Below are 20,826 nucleotides of genomic sequence, written 5' to 3' on the forward strand. Positions count from 1 at the left end.
GTGAAGCACCCAGAGGAAACCCTGCCCCTCTCCCCCACCTCCCCATGCAAGGGTCACCTGCTGGGACACACAGAAGCCAGGCCATTTTTCGGTGTAGGCTAGGGCTGGGAGGGAGGGCTGCGTCTACTTCTAGTTCTCGCTTCTTGCCTTATGCCAGGGTGAGTGCAGCCTGATTCCTGATTCCTCTCTGAGCTGCCTTCCTCCCTCATCAATTCTAGCTGGTAGAGAAAAGGCCCCGGGCCAAGGACCCTTGCACTGAGGGCAAACACGTTCCTGTTATTTGACTGACTCCTTTTCCAGCTTTGTCCCTTCGGGAGCCAAAGTCCTAGATGGTGGAGAAGCACCAAGAAGCAACCTTTGCCTTTCATCCAGGGGACACGTAATGAAGTGATAATGAACAAATAACTCAACCCACCATCCCTGTCAATCCTATCCACTCCTTAAGTCCCCACCATATAGAGGAGAGAAGAACTTCTATGCAGGAATTGGAATGAACGAGTCGCTCAGAGTATGAATGGGGAGAGCTTTCCATGGCCACTTCTTCATATTTGCAATTGCAGCCCCTTCTTCTGATATCATGTATACAAAGGGGAGGGCAAAGCTAGCTGCGTGGACGCTGTGGCCCAACCCACACCTGACTCCCGAATGGAGTTTATGAAAAAACCAGAGCACTACCGGTTATCTCCATCCGGGTTTCTGGGGGCCCTGACATTTTCATGTACTAAGAGAAGTGCAGTATCGCAGTGACTGAGAGCTTGGGCCCAGTAGCCAGACCCCCTACGTTCGAATCTGAGCTCCATCACTTACCAGCTCTGTAGCCTTGGACAAGTTACTCAAATTCCCTATGGCTTAAAAGAGGGATAATACCAGCATTACTTCATAAGGTTGGCGGATGGATTAAACAAGGTGAGTATATAGGAAACAGAAGGTCCCGGTGCGGGCACAACCTAGCGCTCAGTTCGTATTTACTATTGTTACTAATTGTGGTGATCGTTATCTCAGAACTATACAACGCACTGCAAAGAAACCAGTGCAGAAGGTACAAGAGCTCTCTCTAACTGTCAAGAAAGGTTGTGGGGAAGAAAGACGAACTTAGAGGCACCTCCAAAGGACCCTGGCAATGACACCAGAGCAAATGGGAATAGTCTCTCCCGGCTGGAGTTTTGCAGTTAACCTATACTCTCAAAAGCTGCAGATTCGAGGAAGAGTTTTGGGGCCTGAGTTTTGCAAATCACCTCCTCGGTGACTCAGCCCTCCCCACCCACCTAGGACCTGTCTGCCCACACTTGCACTTAGGAGGGCCACTTGCCTCGGGTGGACACACCCAGGCAGCCAGTGCACAGCACTCGGGAAAGTCTGGCTTCGGGATGTTCTTTTCCCCCACGACACCCTCCCCTCGTTCCTCGCCTGCCTCCCCCGTGTCTGAGTCTCACTGGGCAGACGATCCCTGGGTAGGCAGGAGCTGTCCCAGGTGTGGGCAACTCCAGACTTGGCGAGCTCTATGGCAAGGAGGCACGGTTTGCTATTTCCAGTGTGGATTTCCCATCAGACATCGGGCTTCCCCATCAGAAGGCTTGCCCCTTCAGGGGCTGCAGGAGACCCACAGAGAAGGCAAGAATCTTCTGTGAAGCTCTTCAGCTTCTCTCCCAGCCGCCACCACCTTCACCTTCCAGAAGCAGGGGGGTCAGGAGGGTGCTCAAGGAATCCAACCTCGGAGCAGCATCTCCAAAATAACCGGACCTCCAAATGGGCTGCTGCTGGGGAGTGTTTTATTTTGAGGCTTAAATTTAGGGGTTGGAGTCATCATCTGCCTGGCTCCCACTCCCTTCTTGGCCCAAGAAGCTAGTAACCCTGTCCTCAGACAGACGTACCCAGCCACAGCAAGCAGCCACCAAAACCACAAACAGACGGGTGATCTCCCTGTTTGGGGCAGACCAAATAAGAACCCCGTGGTGGGCAGCTGACCGGCCAAGCGCCCTTCTCCGCCCTGCCCTGAGCAAAACAGCCATCTCCACTGTTACCATAAACACACAGATGTATTTGCATCCTATGCATGCTGTCCAGCATGCTTCTGTACACAAGACAAAGTTATTTCTATATCTGGATATTCATTTCATTTCAACAGTTACCAGTAGCTAGGACCAACCCTCGGATCTGGGACCACCAAAAAAAAAAAAGAAAGAAAAGAAAAAGAAAGAAAGAAAGAAAGAAAGAAAGAAAGAAAGAAAGAGAGAGAAGGAAATAAAGATAAAGAAAGAAAGAAAGAAAGAAAGAAAGAAAGAAAGAAAGAAAGAAAGAAAGAAAGAAAGTTATACAATCCCTGATATCAGAGGGCTCCCACAGTGCTGAAGAGGACGGATAATAGAAGATATGATGGTTTTGGGTTTTCCCCTTTTTTAGAAGTGTGGCCCCAAAAGATAAAAAGGCCTCTCTGCATGGTTTTACGGTGGGGTTTTAAGGCTAATTAACTGGGGCCCTATGAGGACCAGATACCACATAGTCAGAGGTGAGGTTACTGGAATGGCCGCCATCTTATGATACCAGATTCTCAATGTGGGGTGGCTTTACCCACCACCACCACCAATTTTGCAAAGCCTGGAGGCATTTTTGGTTGTCACAACTCTGGGAGGGCAGGTGCACTACCAGAATCCAGTATGTGGAAGCCAGAGATACATGGTCGCCCGTTAGCTAGGAAACCATATAATACTACATACACCGTGAGCTAGCTAGTCAGAGGTGAGGAACTGTGGCCTTCTGACAATGAGCCCCCCAGTGCCCAAACTACCTGGTGCACCGAGGAGGCACAGGGTAAACGTTTGTTGAATACACTGTCTAGTTGACTAACATATTAGAGAGCGGGTAAATTAACAGCAGGGTAACAGAAATACACACACCTTTTTCATTCTGTTTTTTTCACGTATTCAAATCCTGTCTTGTCCCTCTTGCCACTTCCTCTCCTCCATGGATTCCTCCCGACTCCTTTGCTCAGCTCAGCATTTCTGTCTCAGCTCAGAAATGCTGTTAGCCTCACAGTCTAAAATGGCCCGGCTATCGATCAGTGCTACATGCTTTTCCTGCAGCACCCCAAGGTTCTTGGCTCTAAGTGCCAACCTCAGACACGCAATTCCTCTGTAGTACCCAGCACAGTGTGGGACCCGCAGAAGACACCTGATAAATTCTTAAGGACTGACCAGCGATATTCACATTACGTGTAGACACATGGGCTCCGACACATACATACTTAGAAGCACACCCACAATGGATGCATGCCCACATCTAGCAAGCAAGGGTCAAATACATAGCTCGTCCTGGTACTTCACATATTGGAGAGATCAAGAAGTGGAGAGCAGAGGAATATTAAATATTTCTCTCCAAAGCACACATTTTCGGAAACAGACATCAATGTAATCAGGCACTCGATTAAGGAGTTGTAAGGATGTGAATTCATTTATGGAAGATGCTTGTGAAGTTTTTGACTTCTAATCACATGAAGCTATACATTTATTGGTAGAAAAGTATATAGACGCTTCGTCAAAATGTATACCATGCGTCAACTGGTAGAACATTTGCACACTGGAAATCCTGACTGTCCTAGAAAATTTGGCATGCACCATCACTTTATCCACGCCGAGCCAGATTCCACAACCACAGACTAGGAAACACCCCTTCCTAACTCTGCCGGATTGGTCTGGCTTCCCAAACCCTTGATGGCCAGCTTTTGGGGAGTACACTTAAAAAAAATTTTTTTTAACGTTTATTTATTATTGAAAGACAGAGTCAGAGCATGAGCAGGGGAGGGGCAGAGAGAGAGGGAGACACAGAATCCAAAGCGGGCTCCAGGCTCCGAGGTGTCAGCACAGAGCCCGACGCAGGGCTTGAACCCACAAACCGCGAGATCGTGACCTGAGCCGAAGTCAGACGCTTAACCGATTGAGCCACCCAGGTGCCCCTGGGGGAGCACATTTTTTAAAGAAAATATCTCAACTTGCTCAGCGTGTGAAAAGTGGGGTTTGAATTTAAGGTAGGAGGCACTAGTCTACCCTGATGATTCTAAAGAACACTAGTGTGCTTCCCATTCAAGCAGGGACACAAAGGAAATTGACTCATCTGCTTCTCACTGTGCAATCCCCCAGAATTTCTTTCTGAAGCAAAAAAGATCCCCTTTGAGAAACATGCTTTGTCTGTCAGCATCTGCCACCTGCTTCATCTCTTCTTTCACAAGAGTCACTTCCTTTTTAGACTCTGGGTGGAGTTGGCTGAACAGAGGTGCTGGGGAAACACAGCTCAGACCTAGCTGAGCCCCAGCCCCAGCCCAGCCCCAGCCCCAGCCCAGCCCCCAGCCTCAGCCCAGCCCCAACCCCAGCCCAGACCCAGCCCAGCCCCAGCCCCAGCCCCAGCCCAGCCCCAGCCCCAGCCCAGCCCCAGCCAGGACCTAGTGATGGGGAGATATAGCACCAGCCCACCTCCACTCTGTCAGGGAACCCCAGCTTGGAACTAACAGCCTGGACACTGCAGACTGATCTCAAATCCCACCTGGGAGACTGCTCCACTCTGCCTTTCAGTTCAAGATCCTTGACTTTTGTAGAAACCCATGTCAGCCTGCCACCCGGGTCCTCAAGACTTTCCCTCTCTGGGGCACGTACAGTCTGCTAAACAAACACTGAAGGTTTCCAGTGAGCATGTGAGGAGGGGCTTTCTGGGTCAACGCATCCAAAATGCTGGCAGAGTTGGGGTGAGGGCTTCCGCAGGCAGGCCCTCTTTCTTCATTTTCAGGCAGAGGACACTGCCCTAACTTGTCTCTTAGACAAGGAACAGCCTCTCCCTTTTTTCCAAGCCTGCAAATGAGAGCATGTCTAGAAGGGCAGCTGGACGCTGATAAGGGAATTGACTTATTTTAGTAACAAATAACTAGGTTGGCATCTCTTGACAGCTGTGGCCAAGCCTAGGGAGAGAGAGTCCAGGGTAGGGCAGAGTAGAGCAGCCGGGAGTCCACAGCCTGCCAGGCGGAGCGAGAAAGCCATTCACACCAGGCTTCACGTTAGCTGGTCACAAGGGATGGGGAGGATATGGGAACGACATACACATGCAATTTCCAAAGCAGTGAATCAAAGGGGCGTTATCATTGGAGTCCAACACGGGGTGGGGGGGTGTTAGACAATGGGAAATCCCAGCTCCACCATTTACTAGCTGTGTGTCCTTGGGCAAGTCATAACACCTCCCTGAGTCTCAGTTTCTTGATCTAGAAAATGGGGTTAACTAAACATATTTAGCACGTCATGAGGCTTCCATAGAATAATCTATTCAAACCCCCTGGCGGAATGCCTAGCACAAAGCCAGTGCTCAGTAAATGCATTTCCTGGGACTTAGAACCCTACTTTGCAATAGGAGCGTCAGGCTTTTACAACAGGGGTGCTCTTACCTCTGAGGGATTTAGCCATCCTCCAAGGAGGCCCTAGAGGCCCTAGGACAGTACAGAGCCTCTTCCTCGAGAAGCACTTTTGTTTTGTGGTAAGAAATATATACCATTATTCTTTATCTTAAGCTCAAACCGTGTATATTATAGAGGAAAATAAAAAATTGTAGTGAATGTGGAAGGTAGCATTTAGGGTGTGAAACCAGTGTTAGGCTCACCCCGGGGACAGAGGTGGAGTCCTTGGTGATGGGGGTATTTCAGAGCCCCGTGGATGGAAGATGTCCAGCCCTAAGTCTGCTGCGAGAGAGAAAGTCACTCCTCCCTCCTATTCGGGGTCTGCTTCCTCCATGGGAAAAAGAAGGGTTTTTCTAAATGGTCCTTGGAGTCCCCATTGGTGAGTCTATGACAATGAGTCAAGAAATACTTGTTGAATGAATGGAAGGGGATCTGTCATAACTTAAGAATTTCATGCTGCCCATGCTGCTTCTGCGTGGGGCAATTTGGAAGAAAATGGAACCATTTCTTACTGGCCGCCAGCCTCACACACACCTACTTGGCATGGCGCCTTGGCAGGAAATGAGATATCCAATGTGTATCTGGGGAATAACTGAATTAATTGATGCTAACCTCAGTAGTGATGGATTTCTTGCTTCTCCACCTGGGAAAACACAGCCAAAGCCCTAACTCCCAGGAAGAGGGGTCTCTAATACTCCCAGGGAGCAGAAGGGCACTTGTCACCCCCAAGAGCTCTCTGATGTACCCCTCTTTCTCAACACCAGGGGCGCAATTCCCCAGCAGTGACCTCTGGCCCACAGGAGAAAAGAGACACGAGACGTGGGAGGGCTCATCCCACTTGTCCTCCACCCAGGGCCACTTTCTACTTCCTGCATATGACACCTAATTCATAGTGTCCTCCAACTTAATTTCTTGTCCAGTGTTGCTTAACTACATCTGGCCATTTCTCTACTTTTTGCTTCCGGATATGAAGGATGGACCCTTTCTTCCTCCCCAAAGCCTTGCTCCTTTCCAAAGTTTCCTCATTGTCTTCTGGAGGTCCCCCACCCCCAACTGGGATCCTGGGGCAAAAGTACTGCCTCTCCTCCCCCTCCTCTGCCTCCTTCCCCTCTCTGCCTGCCCCGCCAAGCTGCTGTGAAGTCGCATCTCCCTTCCAAGTCTCAGTTCCTTCCAAACAATGTTACAAGCACATGAAAGCCAAGGCCCAGGCAGTTACTGCCACTGGCACTTTTTTGTGCTTCCTCCAAAGGACACTTCCCAAAAGGAGCATGAAAACGTGGGGCAGGAGTGAACCCTCTGGTCTCTGGGTCAGGATGGTGTCAAATATTTGGGGATGCGACCCTTAAGAAGAATCAGGGAGGCAGGTTGGAAGGAGTCAAGAGTCAGAATCCTCAGAAACAAAGCAGAAGACATCACCAAAAGGTAATGTACAAATAAAGTTCCCTGGAGGTCTCAGAGAAGGCCAGGGCTCTTCCTGCACTCCAGGTTTTCTCTTCTCTGGCGTCCCAAGTGTTTTTGCCTTTCAGTGACTTGTTGGAGCTCAGGTCGCCTTGGAAGCCTCCGATGGCCTCGGGTCCACCTCAACCCTCCATCCCCAGACTCTTTCCGAGTACGCCCATGCCATACATACAGTCTAACGTACTCCCACTAAACACAGACTAATGGACCTGGGTTCACATGCGCACCAATCCTTCTGGCTGTGTGAGAACTGGCAAGTTACTTAACCTCTCTGAGTCTCGGTTTGTTTCCCTCCTGAAGCCGGGCTAGTAACAGGACGCTTCTTGCTGGGCCACCGTAAGGGCAAAATAAGGCAACACTGGTAAACATTGAGCACAGTGTCCGGCACAGTGAAAGCGTGCGGTAAAATGCTGGCTGGTGCTGTCATTTCTTCTATTATTATGATTATTATCATTATTATTCTTTGTGTTTCAGGAATCTGAATCTTTGATCCCCACTTATTCCCAGTCTGCAGGATCCAGGTAAGACTGTATCTTTACTTTCTTGGTACCCCCCAGAGCTGGGTTTAATAAATCCTTGCCGAGCAGAATTAACCATAGGCTGAGCTGTCTTAATGACCCAGCTGGCACTTCTTAAAAGAAGAATTAATTTTGCTAGCAATAAGCAAATCAGCCATGTAATTATCCGTACATATACAGACAAAGGGAAGGAACGCTTGGAGTTCGGTCTCACCAGACTACCTCACATGCCGACACCCACTCCACAGTCACTGAAAGATACAGCTCCTGTTTGGATGGGGGTATCGGCAGCCCCAGGTCCAGGGTCCCTAACACGACCCTGATGCCCAGGCTTCCCCCCACCCCCCCACCCCCCTCCCTGCTCTGAGCCTGCCAGGCTGGGAATATGAGCCACCTTACTGTCTGGATTTCCCCTAACTGATTGGCAGGAGCAGGAGGTTTGAGTAGCTGGTTCAGTCATTACTTTTCCACCTCACACTCCCTGCCCCAGGCTGGCACCTCGTGGAAACCCAGAACCTCCCAGAGCTGGTTCAAGTTCCCACAAGCGCTAGTCAGTGACTGGAGCCAACTGGAAGAGCTTTGGAACCCAGGCCGGGTGGGGAGCCGCAGGGCGCCGGCACCCCTTTCTGGAAGGCTCATTGCCACCAGCTCTCACACCAACACCTCTGTGGCCACCTGGTCAGTAGCCCCGGCCCCTGCCCCGCCTAGCCCTGCCCTGCCCGGGGAAAGCCCAGCCAGGCTTCCAGCGCCCTTGGGCACAGGAGCCCGTTGGTCCAGACACCGGCGGCGCGCACCCTGGAGTACAGTTACTTTCTGCCTTGTGCTCCGGCACCCGCGACCTCACCCAAAACTGCGCGCAGGCAGCCGGCCCGGCCAACTTTCTTCGCTCTTTCTCTTTTCCTTTCAACAAAACGGTGCTTCGCACCAACCCACACTCCGAGAGCTTAGCGCAAATCCTCGCCCCGCTCTCCTTCACCAAGTCCACGCCGCTGGCCGCCCGCTGGCCTCCCGTCCCCGGGGGCCCACTCAGCCAGGTGGCTGCAGGGTCCGTCCCGGCCGCCCGGGCCACTCCCTCCCGCTGCCCCCGAGGCACTCACCGATCTGCGCCAGGCTCAGCTGCGAGAGGCACAGTCCCCAGGCTAGGCGCCACCAAAACTTGTCCATGGTGAGAGCGAACCGAGGGGGCGAGCGCGGGGCGCCGGGGGTGGGGTCCGGTGCGCTGGGCGGGGGCCGGCGGAGCACGGGGCGAGCTGGGCGGCCCGAGCCTATCGGGGGCTGGGGTCCGGCTGGGCAATGAGGGCGCCTGGGAAGTTGGGTGCAGTTTTTATTCAAGGGCTGAAAGAGTGACCTAAGAGGGAGGGAGGGAGCGAGGGCAGGACACACCCAAGCGAGGGGGCTGTGACTAAGCAGCCCGCAGAGGTTTAAAGACGCAGCAGCCCTCCCCTGCGCTGGCCCTTCCGCCCCCGCCCCCGCCCCCGCCCCGCGCCCGGAGCCGCGCAGAGACCGTAAACGCGGGCGGCCTTAACGGGCGCCGCGGGGGCCCCGGGGGTGCCCGTGAGCCCCGGGACGCACCGGTTTCCTCTCCCGACCCGCTGGAAGGGCGGCCTCTGGACGGGCCAGGGGATGGCCCGTCCTGAAACCTTAGCCCGGTTGGGTTTGAGCCTCCGACCCCTCCTCTCCGCTAGGTTTCTCTGTGAATGGCGCTGGAGAGTGATCTCTAGGATTTCACCGGCAGCTGGATATTCTGGGACAGGAGATGGGATGGGGGCGAGGTCCGGCACTGGGTAGTGGCGCTCCCCAGCTCACGGTGGCAAGGAGGGGTGGGGAGCTTGTGATTCTTCCCAGGGGAAGAGGACGTGCGCACTCTTGTTCCCCTGAAAGAGAAGCGAAGTGGAGTTTTCCTTCTTACCAGGGCGGCTCAGAGAAAGCTAAGGATGGCCAGCCAGGGGGCTGCTCTTTCCCTCCTCCAACCCATGTGTCATCTTCCAGTCCCAGGCTGGCACCTGGACCCATCCACTCATTCATCCATCCAGTCACCTGTATTCATTCATCCTCCCAAACATCGTTCCACCTGCCCATTCATCTTCTACCCATCTTTGCTCACATCCTACAGGGCTGTTGCCCCTTCCATCCACTTGTCCAACGGCACATCCTTTCTTCTAGCCATCCATCTCCCACTTCTTCTTCCAACGACCCTCCCATACAACTTCTCCTCCACCTTCACATACACTTTTCCACACCTCTTCATAACCCTACATCCATCCGTCTGTATACTGTCCTCCTCTCCAGCCAGCCAGCCAGCCAGCCAGCCACATTTGTTCCTCAGTGTATCTATCCAGTGCCCATCATCCACATCTCCATTCGCCATTTTATCCACCCTCTCATCCACCAAATATCCACCCACTCTCTCTTGCTCCTATTTATACTCCTAGCTAAGCAAACATTAATCCACTTGCCCCTATCTGTCCTCCCCAATACATCTCAGAAAGGGGAGGAAGATGGTCCCCGGAGGGATTTCGCATTAGAAAAATCATACTTTGAGGGGCGCCTGGGTGGCTCAGTTGGTTGAGCGGCCGACTTCGGCTCAGGTCATGATCTCACAGTTCGTGGGTTCGAGCCCCGCGTTGGGCTCTGTGCTGACAGCTCAGAGCCTGGAGCCTGCTTCGGATTCTGTGTCTCCCTCTCTTTCTCTGCCCCTCCCCCACTCATGCTCGCTCGCGCTCTCGCTCTCTCTCTCTCTCTCGGTGTCAAAAATAAATAAAACATTTAAAAAATTTAAAAAAAAGAAAAATCATACTTTGCATTATAATCTCATATCTACCTGTAACATCCCGTGATTTGACATTTGAAAAGCAAAAGCAGTGTTTCTTGTTCATGTGGACCACTGAAAGTGTATCTGAATGGGCTTCTCGCCTGGTGGGGTACATAGAAAATGGTAATGGCTGTCAGGGACTGTGGGACTGAATTCTCGCCAGGCTAGCATTCCCGAGCCAAAGGAATTCCCTTTTGATTTTGTTACTTATTGAAAGAAATTGAAAAATTGAGAGAAATTGCATGCAGCTTTCCTTATTCATCAAGCATGTAGCGAGCGCTCGCTCAAGAGTATCAAGATGGAAAGGATCTGCCCTATCTATCTTCAGGGGCCTCACACTCTGGCGGGGAATCAGACTCACAAGCCGGCTGTCACCACACAATAAGAAATGTGCTGTGAAATGTGTGTGACAATATCCACGGCAGAAGATCGCTATGGACAGCCGTCTTGCTATATCCATCTGAGAGAAGAGAGCCCGCAGAGCACTGCACCCTTTCCTGGGGAACACCAGACCAGGGGGCCTTCCCAAGGGAGGTGATATTTGAGGTCTTGAGGGAGGAGGAGGGATTCTTCAGAAGAAAGGGCAAGGGCACAAGACATCCAGCAACAGCATTACTCTGTAGTAATTAACTGCAAGGATTTAGGAACCAGGACGCCTGGCCTCGTACATTGCGTTGTGCAACCTTAAGCAAGTAAATTAGCCTCTAGGCCTCGGTTTTTCTCACATCTAACATGGGGTTAATATCAGTGTCCTTTCCGTAGGATTGGTGAGCAGTAAATGGCTCAAAAGTCCTGCATATATTAAGCACTATATGTATATATATACGCATATAGTAAGCTCCGTAAATGTGTTTGCTATCATGACTAAAAGCAAAATTGTGACTAAGCAGGGAAAAGTGAAAGCACATGACTTGCTCAGGCAATGTCATAGAGCGGCTTGCATGTTCGATTAGATGAAGATATCGAGGGAGGACAGCAAGAAGGGAGGCCAGAGAGGTAAACAGGACCCCCCCCCCCCCCCCCCCCCCCCGCCCCACCGCCAGCTCAGGTCATAGACTACGCCAGGAAGTTTGAACTTGACCCCTAGGAAATAGTGAGCCATAGAACTTTCATTATTATTGTTGGTCTTGCTGCTGTTATTGTTGTTGTTATTATTATTGTGCTAAAATACACATATCCTAACATTTACCATTGCAGCCATACAGTGGCCCTCAGAATCTCACGTTCACAGAATTGTGTGGCTATCACCACCGTCTTGGTCAGCTTGGGCTGCCAGAACTGAGCATCACAGGCTGGATGGCTTACGCGGCAGAGATTTATTTGTCACAGTTCAGGAGGCCGGGAAGTCCCACATCAGGGCGCCAGCATGGCTGGGTTCTGCTGAGAACAGTCTTCTGGGTTTGCAGAGGGCTGGCTGTCTTCTATCCTTACATGAAGGGGGGGAGAGAGACAGAGACAGAGAAGGAGGCAGACAGATAGGGAGGGAGAGAGACAGAGAGAGAGGAAAGGAGAGAGAGGGAGGAAAGGAGAGGGAGAGGGAGGGTGGAGAAGAGAGGGAGAGAGGCAGAGAGAGGGAGAGAGGGAAAGAGAGAGGGAGACTGAGATGGGGTGGGGGAGGGGCCAAGCTTGCTGGTGGGTCCTTCTTATAAAGGCACTAATCCCTTTCATAAGGGCTCCACCCTCCTGACCTAATTACCTCCCAAAGTCCCCACCCCCAAATACCATCACCCTGGGGGTTAAGAGTCCAAAATACGAATTTGGGGGAGACAAACACGCAGCCAATAACAAAGGCTTTCCAGTTCAGTGTAAGGGTTCGAGTTGGGGAGAGCCTGCTTGAGTGTAGGCTGCTCCTCCTGCATTCTCAGGGACCTGCTCCCCAGCCACCAGTGGCCAGTTTCAAGATTCAGGGGGGAGGGGGGTGGGGGAGGGGGGGGGGGTGCCAGCTGGAAAGAGAACGGTGCCTCTGACCCCTATCGGAAAGGCAGGCGCTTTGAAAAATGCTGCCCGTAGTGGCAGAGTTGTCTGTCCCCAAGAGGCACCGCCTTCCTGAAACACATGGGGGCAGCCTGCCCCCCCCCACCCAAGAAGATATCAGACTTTAATCACCTGAGAAGCCAGGCCTAGTGAGTTCCCTGGAAAGGGCACTGGCCCAGGAGTGACCTCGCAGATCTCCCATTACTTCCAGGGCCTTGTTGCAAGAGGGGAGTGAAATGGGATGGTATTCACTGCAACGATGTGTTTACATTGTCTTACCGCGTTTCAGAACTTGCAGGTTCCTGGAGACCCTCAGAGACAGACACAGAGATCAAAGCAAAGGCTTAAGCGGGGGCTGTGCCTCCCCCCACCCTGACCCCATTCCAAGCGCAAAAGTTCCAAGCTTATCAGTTTGATAACCTTAGAGGACTGTGGGAGGCTTTATTTCCACAAAGGATTTTACTTTGAAAAAGTTATATAAAAACCGCTCAACGAGGCCATCTCCGACGAAGCCTGGTTCCCTGCTGCATATGTGCAAGTTGTAACAATCGGCCGATGAAGCACGGAGTGGGAAGGTGCCTCACAAAGGTTAGGGGGCCATGCAAATTCTTCCAGGAGGAAATATTTTGCCTGCCTGCTTCCCGACAGTTTAGTGAGGGACTGACTGAGGTTGTTTGCCCCATGCCACAAGTGAGTCATTTCAAACTGACCTGACAATTCACTGAGTCAGGACCAACCTCCTGGATCACCTCTGTGCGCTAACCCTCTCACTGTCTTTCCACCCCACACTCCACCCCCCCCCGCCCCCTCCCCCCTACACTGGCCCTACCACGGTCTCACAAAGACATTCCCATGCTCTTTTTTGTGACTGTATAACGCTTAGGTCCTTAAAGTTACTGATTTTGGATGTTCAGTATCTGTTGTGTGTTGCACCAATTACCTTTCTAAGTGAAACCAGGGGATGTGGGAAACTGGAAGAGAGAGCTTGAATTGATCTGACTTAACATGAGGTTACACTACTAGGTCAGGGTCCAGGACACGACTGGCAGCCTTGGACTGAGGAAGCCCAGGTCTGAGCAGTGGCTCACCCCCTTATCAGCCCGGTGAGTTCACTTGGGTCACTTAACCTCTGGGAGTTTGGGTTATTTCGTCTACCACATGAGGTTCATAAGATCTTTCTCACAGTCTATTGTGAATAGTAAGTGAAAGAAGGCGTCAGGACTCTTTACTGGGGGGCCGGCCTCCTGGTAGGGCTCAGCTATCCACCAACCGCTAAGCTGCCTGAGGACAGGGCCATGTCTGTCTTAGACGCTGTCATTACGAGACTCTCAGTTCCTGACTATTCCCTGTCTCTGACATATACACCTTTCCCAATAAAGAATGGCTTGTTCTTTTTCTTCCCGAGACACTTTACAGGGTGACTTTGGGAATTACAGGAGCCAATAGATAGCAGCATTTGGACAAGCTGACGCTTTCTAGACAAATGCAAGCCGCGGCGTCCGATCTGGGTGACCGTTTTCAGACCTGGTGGAATTTGAGCGTGGCTCACTCTAGCAGACTAGGATTCGTATGTTTATCTTTCCTGAATTTGGGGGCCTGCTGGCTTCTGACTAGTAAAAAATCTTGTTCTTCCTAAGCAAAGAAAAAGTCAAATCTAAACCAAATGTGAGCAGGAGTGTGTGGAGCAAGGCGGGGAGGTGGGACTGAATCATGAGATTTGAGGATTATAAACACAGCAGGCCACCAGACGCTTTTAAAGGGACAACATTGAATTCCTACATGGGGCTGCTTACCACAGAAGGAGCGATCTGGCAGAGTAAACCAAACACCATTCCAGTTCAACTTTAACTAAAAAAAAAAAAAAAAAAAAACCCATCTTTAGTTCATTCTCAATGAGTAAATTCTACACATGCAAATGAACAGTGGTGAAAAAGCCCTTGTGAAATAATTATTAGTGAAGGCTAAATAAACTGGTAATTTGGAAAGCAATCTTCATGACAAATAAATGGCATCGAATGACTAATTAGTCTCGAGCTAACCAAGTATGATTACAGTGCTGAGCTTTTAGCATTACTAAGGCTTTCAAAGGACGGTAAATAAAATAGCCGATGTGGCCACCGGGCCCTAGAAATGCCAAGGGGACCGGATGCCTCTTGATTCCGGATACATCCATGTCAGTTGCAGCTGTGACGCAGACCTTTGGAAGTTAAAGCAGTATGCCGATAGGTCAAAGCCCACAGTTCAATGGTAGTTAATTTAGAAATGTGAATTTTTGAAGGTGAAATTTGAATTAATGGTGTGTGGCTTTATGCGGAAGGCTAGCTGGGGGGAAGTGAGAGACTGAAGTGAGAGAAGTAAGAGAGTCTCTACTGTATGCGCTATTATTATTTAAGAGAAATGCAATTGTATTCTTTTTAAGTTCATAGGGTAACTAAAATCTTTATTCATTTTCTTTCCATTTCATACGAATTGGTAGCTAAACGTCTACTGGAAGGCTGGAAGGGAATGGCATTGATGAACATCTAAGCATGATTCGTGCTGGCCGTATTCATAGTTGGCGTATAACCGGTGACTAATGTCCCTGGGTTGCCTGAAAATTGTTCCCTTTATTCCTTCACTATGTGACTACTGTGTGCTGAGCACAATTTAAACATTCTTCGTTCTGTCATAACTCATTCTCATCACTCCTCTGCGGCTGCTATCGCCACCAATGCCACCAATGCCATTGTCGCCGCCCCCAATGCCATTGTCACTGCCACCATCACCACCACCGCCAGAACCCCCGCCAACATCACCACAATTACCACCATGGTCACTACCACCAGCACTTAGTACGTATGCCAATGTTATTTAATTACCGCAACAACCCTATGAAAAGTTCACTCCTCCTTTACCGATGAGGTAACTGAGGCTTGGAAAGGTTGGGTGACTTGTCCCAAGCCTCTTTATTTTACGAGGGAGATCTTTCTTGCCATTACAAGATGCAGGGACAGAAAATCTTGACCCCTTTCTGATTCTGGATCTAGCAACAATGCTAAGCCAATTGGAGTTTGAACTCGTTTTCACGGAGTTTTATTCCAATAAATGTCTTTTTAGAGGGAAGATGCCTTTAGAAACTGTTGTTAGAGTAGGGGTGGTGGAGGGAAGGTTGCTAAGGTAGAGGGTAGAGGCTACTCATTCTTACTCAGGACTTCTGGATCTAATCTCGGGTCCTGTGATTCTGCATTCCATGTTCTTTTTCACTACCTAAGCTCACCTACAAACCCTCCCCCTTAGCATCCAATTATACCCAAAGAATGCAATGATTTCTCCTGCACTGTTACTGAAACCAGACATCCCTGATGGTTTGCCCACAGTTGTGTGGCACTCCAAATGAGTGGCAGGCCTTCCCAGGCCTTCTCCAGAACGCTCCTTTCTGCCTGAACACGCCTCATAGACTATTTCAAAAGCAAAACCCTTCAGCTGGCAAATGGTAACAGCTGCTTCTCTTCAAAACACCCAGCGGGTAAAACCTCTGGGCTCCAATGCACAGGCCTAACACTCTAGCCAAGTCTGGATGGGTCTCGGTGTTAACTCCTGCAGAAAAGGTTATTGGTAGTGAACTTGGATGTGAGGCCAGGCCAAAACCCGTTTTATTGCTGGGTACTGTTTCTCAGCCACAGTAGACTGTGACTGTGGAAGACGTTGTGTGGGTGAGAAAGAAACTTGTACTTAATTGGGGGAGGTTGTGGTGAGGGAAGGGGAAGGAGAGTGTGTGAGTGGTAGAGGGAGGACAAAAGGGCACAGACATGAGCCCACCATGATAGGAAGGGAAATGAAAGTCTTCTAACCATCAGCCAGGAATTTAATGGACATCTCCAGTACGTATGACATGGATTCAGCACCAAGGAAAAACCAAAGGGGAACTAGACCCACCCTCTCTCCCCAAAATGATTATGGTCTAGATCAGGGTTGGCCAATCACTTATTTGCATCAAGTACTACTCTAATTACTGGGAATACAGCAGAAAAAAAGAGAGAGACAGAGAGACAGAGAGAGAGAGAGAGAGAGAGAGAGAGAGACCAGTGTTTTGTTATTACTGAGGACGTTGGGGGAGGGTGCAGGGTAAATTTAATAAGGTAGAAGGGAAAGTCTGTCTGAAGAGGCAACATTTGAGCCATATAAAACATTAGAGAAGCACTTCCGAAAAAGAAGGTAGAGCAAACGTAAAGGTTTGAGATGAGAATATTCTTGGTATGTGTGAAGAACAGAAAAGGCCAGTGGGGCTGGAGCTGAGTGAGCGAGCGAGAAAGTGAAGGAGGGTCAGCTTTAGCTCTTAGGTGGCCTCTCAGGCCACAGTAGGAAGTCAGGATTTTGTGCTGATTTCAGAAGGATTTGGGTGGGTTTTCCTTGACTCTCCAGCTCTGGTGAACTAGTAGTGACTGCTTAGGTCACTGTGATGAGAGATTCAGAAGCCTTACAGCTCAGTGGGGAAGAGTTCAGTGATGGCTTAAGAATATATAGAATAGATGAGGCAATGGTAACAGTCGTGATCAATATTTACCATCTCTGAGAAGGATGGAATATTAAGTTGCATTAGTCAGGTTACATCCCAGGTTATGCTGCAGTGGCCACATCACTAAAACCTCCGTGGATTAAGGCGATCGTCCAAGTGACTTCTTGTCATGCTAAGTCTACCGTAGGTCCAGGCAATTCTTCAGAGCGGCTGTCTTCCATGCGGTAGCTCAGTGATTCTGCGTGGTTTGATTTTATGGCACCTGCATTTTAACAGAATGGCTGCATCAGGGAAACAGAACAGTAAAGGATCTCTTACCAGTGACTAAATGCTTTGGCTCAGAAATAATTCATGCCGTTTCTGCTTACACCCCATTGGCTAAAACTAGTCACGTGACCCCATCTAATTGTAAGCGAGCTGAGAGAGGGTGATTCTCCCATGTGCCTAAATGTGGAGGAGAATCTAAGTAAGCAGTAAAAATCTAGCATGTAAGTCCACTTTAAAGAAAGTCTAGTCACCCTCCGATGCATTTTTGTAATGAACTGGCTGAGGAGTAGTAAATAAAAAAGGACTTCAGAAAGGAGTGACATTGACCAGGTATATTCCCAAAAAGCTCTATAGATAAGGGTACCTGAGTGATCTTGATAGATGGTCTTGTTAGAAAGTCACCCTCCAGCTCCACTGTACCCTCTCCAAACCCGCTAAATCCTTTTCTTTTCCTGGTCCAACCCCATCCACCAGTTTGCAATAGGGTCTTCGCACTTGTCTGGCTCGTTTAACTTCTTACTTTGGATGCAATATCATATTTGCTATGTAACCTTGGACAATTTATTCAATCTCTTAGAGCTTAAGTTACTCATTTAATGCTGTATATTATTATTGTGAAAATTAAAGTACACAGTGTAACAATGCATCTATTTAGCTTAACATAGGTTTTGGAATAGAGCACGTCCAAAAAATTGAAGTTACCGTTATTTTTTTTTAAAGAAAGGCTTTAATGGGGCGCCTGGGTGGCGCGGTCGGTTAAGCGTCCGACTTCAGCCAGGTCACGATCTCGCGGTCCGTGAGTTCGAGCCCCGCGTCAGGCTCTGGGCTGATGGCTCGGAGCCTGGAGCCTGTTTCCGATTCTGTGTCTCCCTCTCTCTCTGCCCCTCCCCCGTTCATGCTCTGTCTCTCTCTGTCCCAAAAATAAATAAACGTTGAAAAAAAATTTTTAAAGAAAGGCTTTATTATTTTTTTAACAAAAAGTACAGAAAAAAGTAGTTCCAGAGTTCGTTCGGTGGCTCAATGATAGTGTGATAGACATAAAATCTGTTCATCTTCCTGTACCACTGTTAACATGCCAGCTTCCATTCCCAATGCGCTTTGCCTCATGTCACAAAATAGTTACCAAAGATCCCGGCATTAAATCCTCATTTGACGGTGTCCAAAGCTGAAGAAAGGAGGTAGGCAAGAAGAAAAGGATCTTTCATCATATGGTTCTCTCCTTTCATCAAAGAGAAAAATTATCCTCAAAAGCTCATCATCCCCCAGCCAACCTCCTCATGTCTCAAGTTCTACCAGATGTAGTTACGATTATACCTTTCCTTTAAATTCTGTCCTTTCTTGGCTTTAGAGGTACTGCCCTAGCCCATTTTTCATTCTACCTTTCAGATGGCTTTCTCTTTCCGTATTTTGTGGCCTAATTTTAGCTAGTGACAAATTAACTCAGCAATATATATATATATATATATACATATATATATATATATGTATATATATATATGTATATATATATATATAATGGCTCAAATACATAGAGGTTTATTTTTGAGTCATCTAACACTTACGAGGGTTTTTGGATAGGTAAGATGTTGGGGACGATGGAAGATTCATGTCAACGGAGGCTCTGCACTTCTCAACGCTGCTGGGGCCATTCCCATTCAATCAGTGGAAGGAAAAGTAGCATGTAGGAGCACTGTCTGGTGGTGGTAGTGGTGGGGTGGTTATGAGCCAGGCCTGGTATGGGACCATCACTTCCATCCATGTCTCATTGAATGGGTTCTAGCCATCCCTGGGCAATGGAGTCCAACCGTGAGTCCAGTGGAAAGGGGGTGAAAGTGGAGGTGAATCCATCCCTGGCTCTTCTGCTGAATCCTTTCCTGCATTCCTTCTCCTGATTTAGACCTCCTCAAGGAGATGTCCAGGTTTTTATCTGTTTCTTCACTTTTCCCCTAGGCTTACTTCGCCTACGATGCCACAACCAAGAGAAAGGAGACTGGCTTCACTCATTGAGCATTCCTACACCTTCCAAGTGTCCTGTTCACTTTTCTTCTTGTTTCCCACTTGAATAATGGGTTCGTCCAATTGAAGACATCGGGAGAAGGTTTGGGGCAAAAAGAAAGAGAATGGACTGCCAGCATGGGTTTGATTCCAAGACCAGCCATCTTGGAACTTGAACACAGTTTATAGGCAGGAAATGGCCCATGTAGTCCTGGATTATAAACCGGTGGCTTTCTTTGCCAACTCACTGGAACCTTGGGAGCCCAGTTTTAATACTATTTATAACCTGCTCTGAGATCATGTCCCCAAATACTAATTGCAAAGGATTTTAATATAAAGGTGCTCTTCAATCACAGACTTTTCATAAACAAATACATTTGGGAAACACTAAGTTAAAAGAGGTGAACAGGTGTCCCTACTCTAAGCACCCTTCCTTGGTTTTTTTTCACGCATCAACCATTTCTTAAGTGGTAGCATCAGGCACCATGCGAGGCTCTGTGGGTGGGTTCTCAACACACTCACATGGCCCCTATTCTCCAGCGATATAAAATATGGCACCAAGATGCACTGTAAGTTTCCGAGAGGGGGCCATAGTACGCAGTTTTCCCCAATACTATTTGACCACAGACACCTCCTTATTTAAAAAAAAAAGGAGTATGATAAATTCCCACATACCCATCACCCGGTTTCAACAATTACCAACTCATGGCCCATTCTACCCATCTGCACCTCCTACTTCCTTCCTCACCACCTGAGTATTTTGAAACAAATAGCAGACATCATATCTTTTTATCGGTAGATTGCTCATTATGTGTCTCTAAAAGATAGGGGCTCTTTGAAATAACATAAACCACAATACTGTCATTACATTATTGGTGATTTTGAATGTTCTCCACTAGTGGTTTATATATATTAAAATATGTCTATGTTTTATAATATATTATATATTATAAAATTTTAATATATATAAACCACTCGTGGAGAACATTCAAAATCACCAATAATGATATATATATATATATATAAAACACATACATATATAATATATATATATTCACACTTTTGAATCAAATAATCTTATTTTATTTAAAAAAATTTTTTTTAACGTTTTATTTATTTTTGAGACAGGGAGAGACAGAGCATGTACAGGGGAGGGTCAGAGAGAGGGAGACACAGAATCTGAAACAGGCTCCAGGCTCTGAGCTGTCAGCACAGAGCCTGAGGCGGGGCTCGAACTCACGGACCACGAGATCATGGCCTGGGCCGAAGTCGGCCGCTTAACCGACTGAGCCACCCAGGCGCCCCCAAATAATCTTATTTTAAAAATATATTAAGATGCAATAAACATAAATGGGTATTCAGGTGCATGTGCACACACGTGCACGCACACACACACACATGCTGAGTAGCTGTGACATCATCTCCAAGGAAACACCCTGGTCCTGAGGGCAGTCTCCACCACACACTGGGTGGACCCGTTCTGCCTGCAGTAGAATTGGAAAGGAAATCCCGCCCACCCTCACGTACCCCAGTCCTGTGGGAAATGGGACTGGGGGGGATCTGGCCTGGTCTTACAGGTGCTGTAAGTGGCTCTGTCAGGTGGCCTCTGAAAAGTGATGTGGGGGAGGATGACAAAATCTGGGCAGCAGGAGGCAGGGCCACCGTACGACATCATCCAGAGAAGTTTCGATCAGTCCCCCCCTTCTGCCACACAGCTGAGGCTCCATGTCTAGCCTCGGAACTGTTGAAGTCTTCTTGGTCACTTTAGCCCCTGGGTCAGTATCTAGAAGACCATTCCTCACCAACGAGTTTGGCCCAGTGACCAAAGATGTAAGCAAAGGCATGGAAACTCTGAGCACTCCGTAAAAGCCAGAGGGAA

The 20,826-nt window shown here is 48.9% G+C and overlaps 1 protein-coding gene and 2 long non-coding RNA genes across 19 annotated transcripts in view; 1 reads left to right on the top strand and 2 right to left on the bottom strand.

Moving 5' to 3' along the window:
- The window catches only part of CD44 (CD44 molecule (IN blood group)), a 90,996-nt gene extending 82,209 nt beyond the window's left edge, over positions 1 to 8,787 (bottom strand). For 3 of the 17 annotated variants that reach the window (XM_040495451.1, XM_040495452.1, XM_040495449.1), the window contains exon 1: positions 8,502 to 8,784. In XM_040495451.1, coding sequence (XP_040351385.1) covers positions 8,502 to 8,568 — 67 coding nt within the window. In that variant the 5' untranslated portion in view covers positions 8,569 to 8,784. Of the gene's footprint in view, positions 1 to 8,501 lie in introns of all 17 variants that reach the window. The other 14 variants (XM_040495450.1, XM_040495447.1, XM_040495453.1 and 11 more) reach the window with 11 other exon arrangements.
- LOC121043550 (uncharacterized) lies at positions 6,610 to 19,297 on the top strand. Its single transcript, XR_005796899.1, has 3 exons — positions 6,610 to 6,850; positions 7,361 to 7,407; positions 18,903 to 19,297. It is a non-coding gene; the product is annotated as an uncharacterized LOC121043550 (long non-coding RNA).
- LOC121043551 (uncharacterized) lies at positions 11,514 to 14,863 on the bottom strand. The gene is made up of 2 exons (XR_005796900.1): positions 13,984 to 14,863; positions 11,514 to 11,637 (listed from the first exon to the last, which is right to left on the bottom strand). It is a non-coding gene; the product is annotated as an uncharacterized LOC121043551 (long non-coding RNA).
- Positions 19,298 to 20,826: the final 1,529 nt, after the last annotated feature.

The sequence above is a fragment of the Herpailurus yagouaroundi genome, unplaced genomic scaffold (assembly GCF_014898765.1).
Source record: "Herpailurus yagouaroundi ecotype Mexico unplaced genomic scaffold, PumYag 187, whole genome shotgun sequence".
In the NCBI taxonomy this organism is placed as follows: domain Eukaryota; kingdom Metazoa; phylum Chordata; class Mammalia; order Carnivora; family Felidae; genus Herpailurus; species Herpailurus yagouaroundi.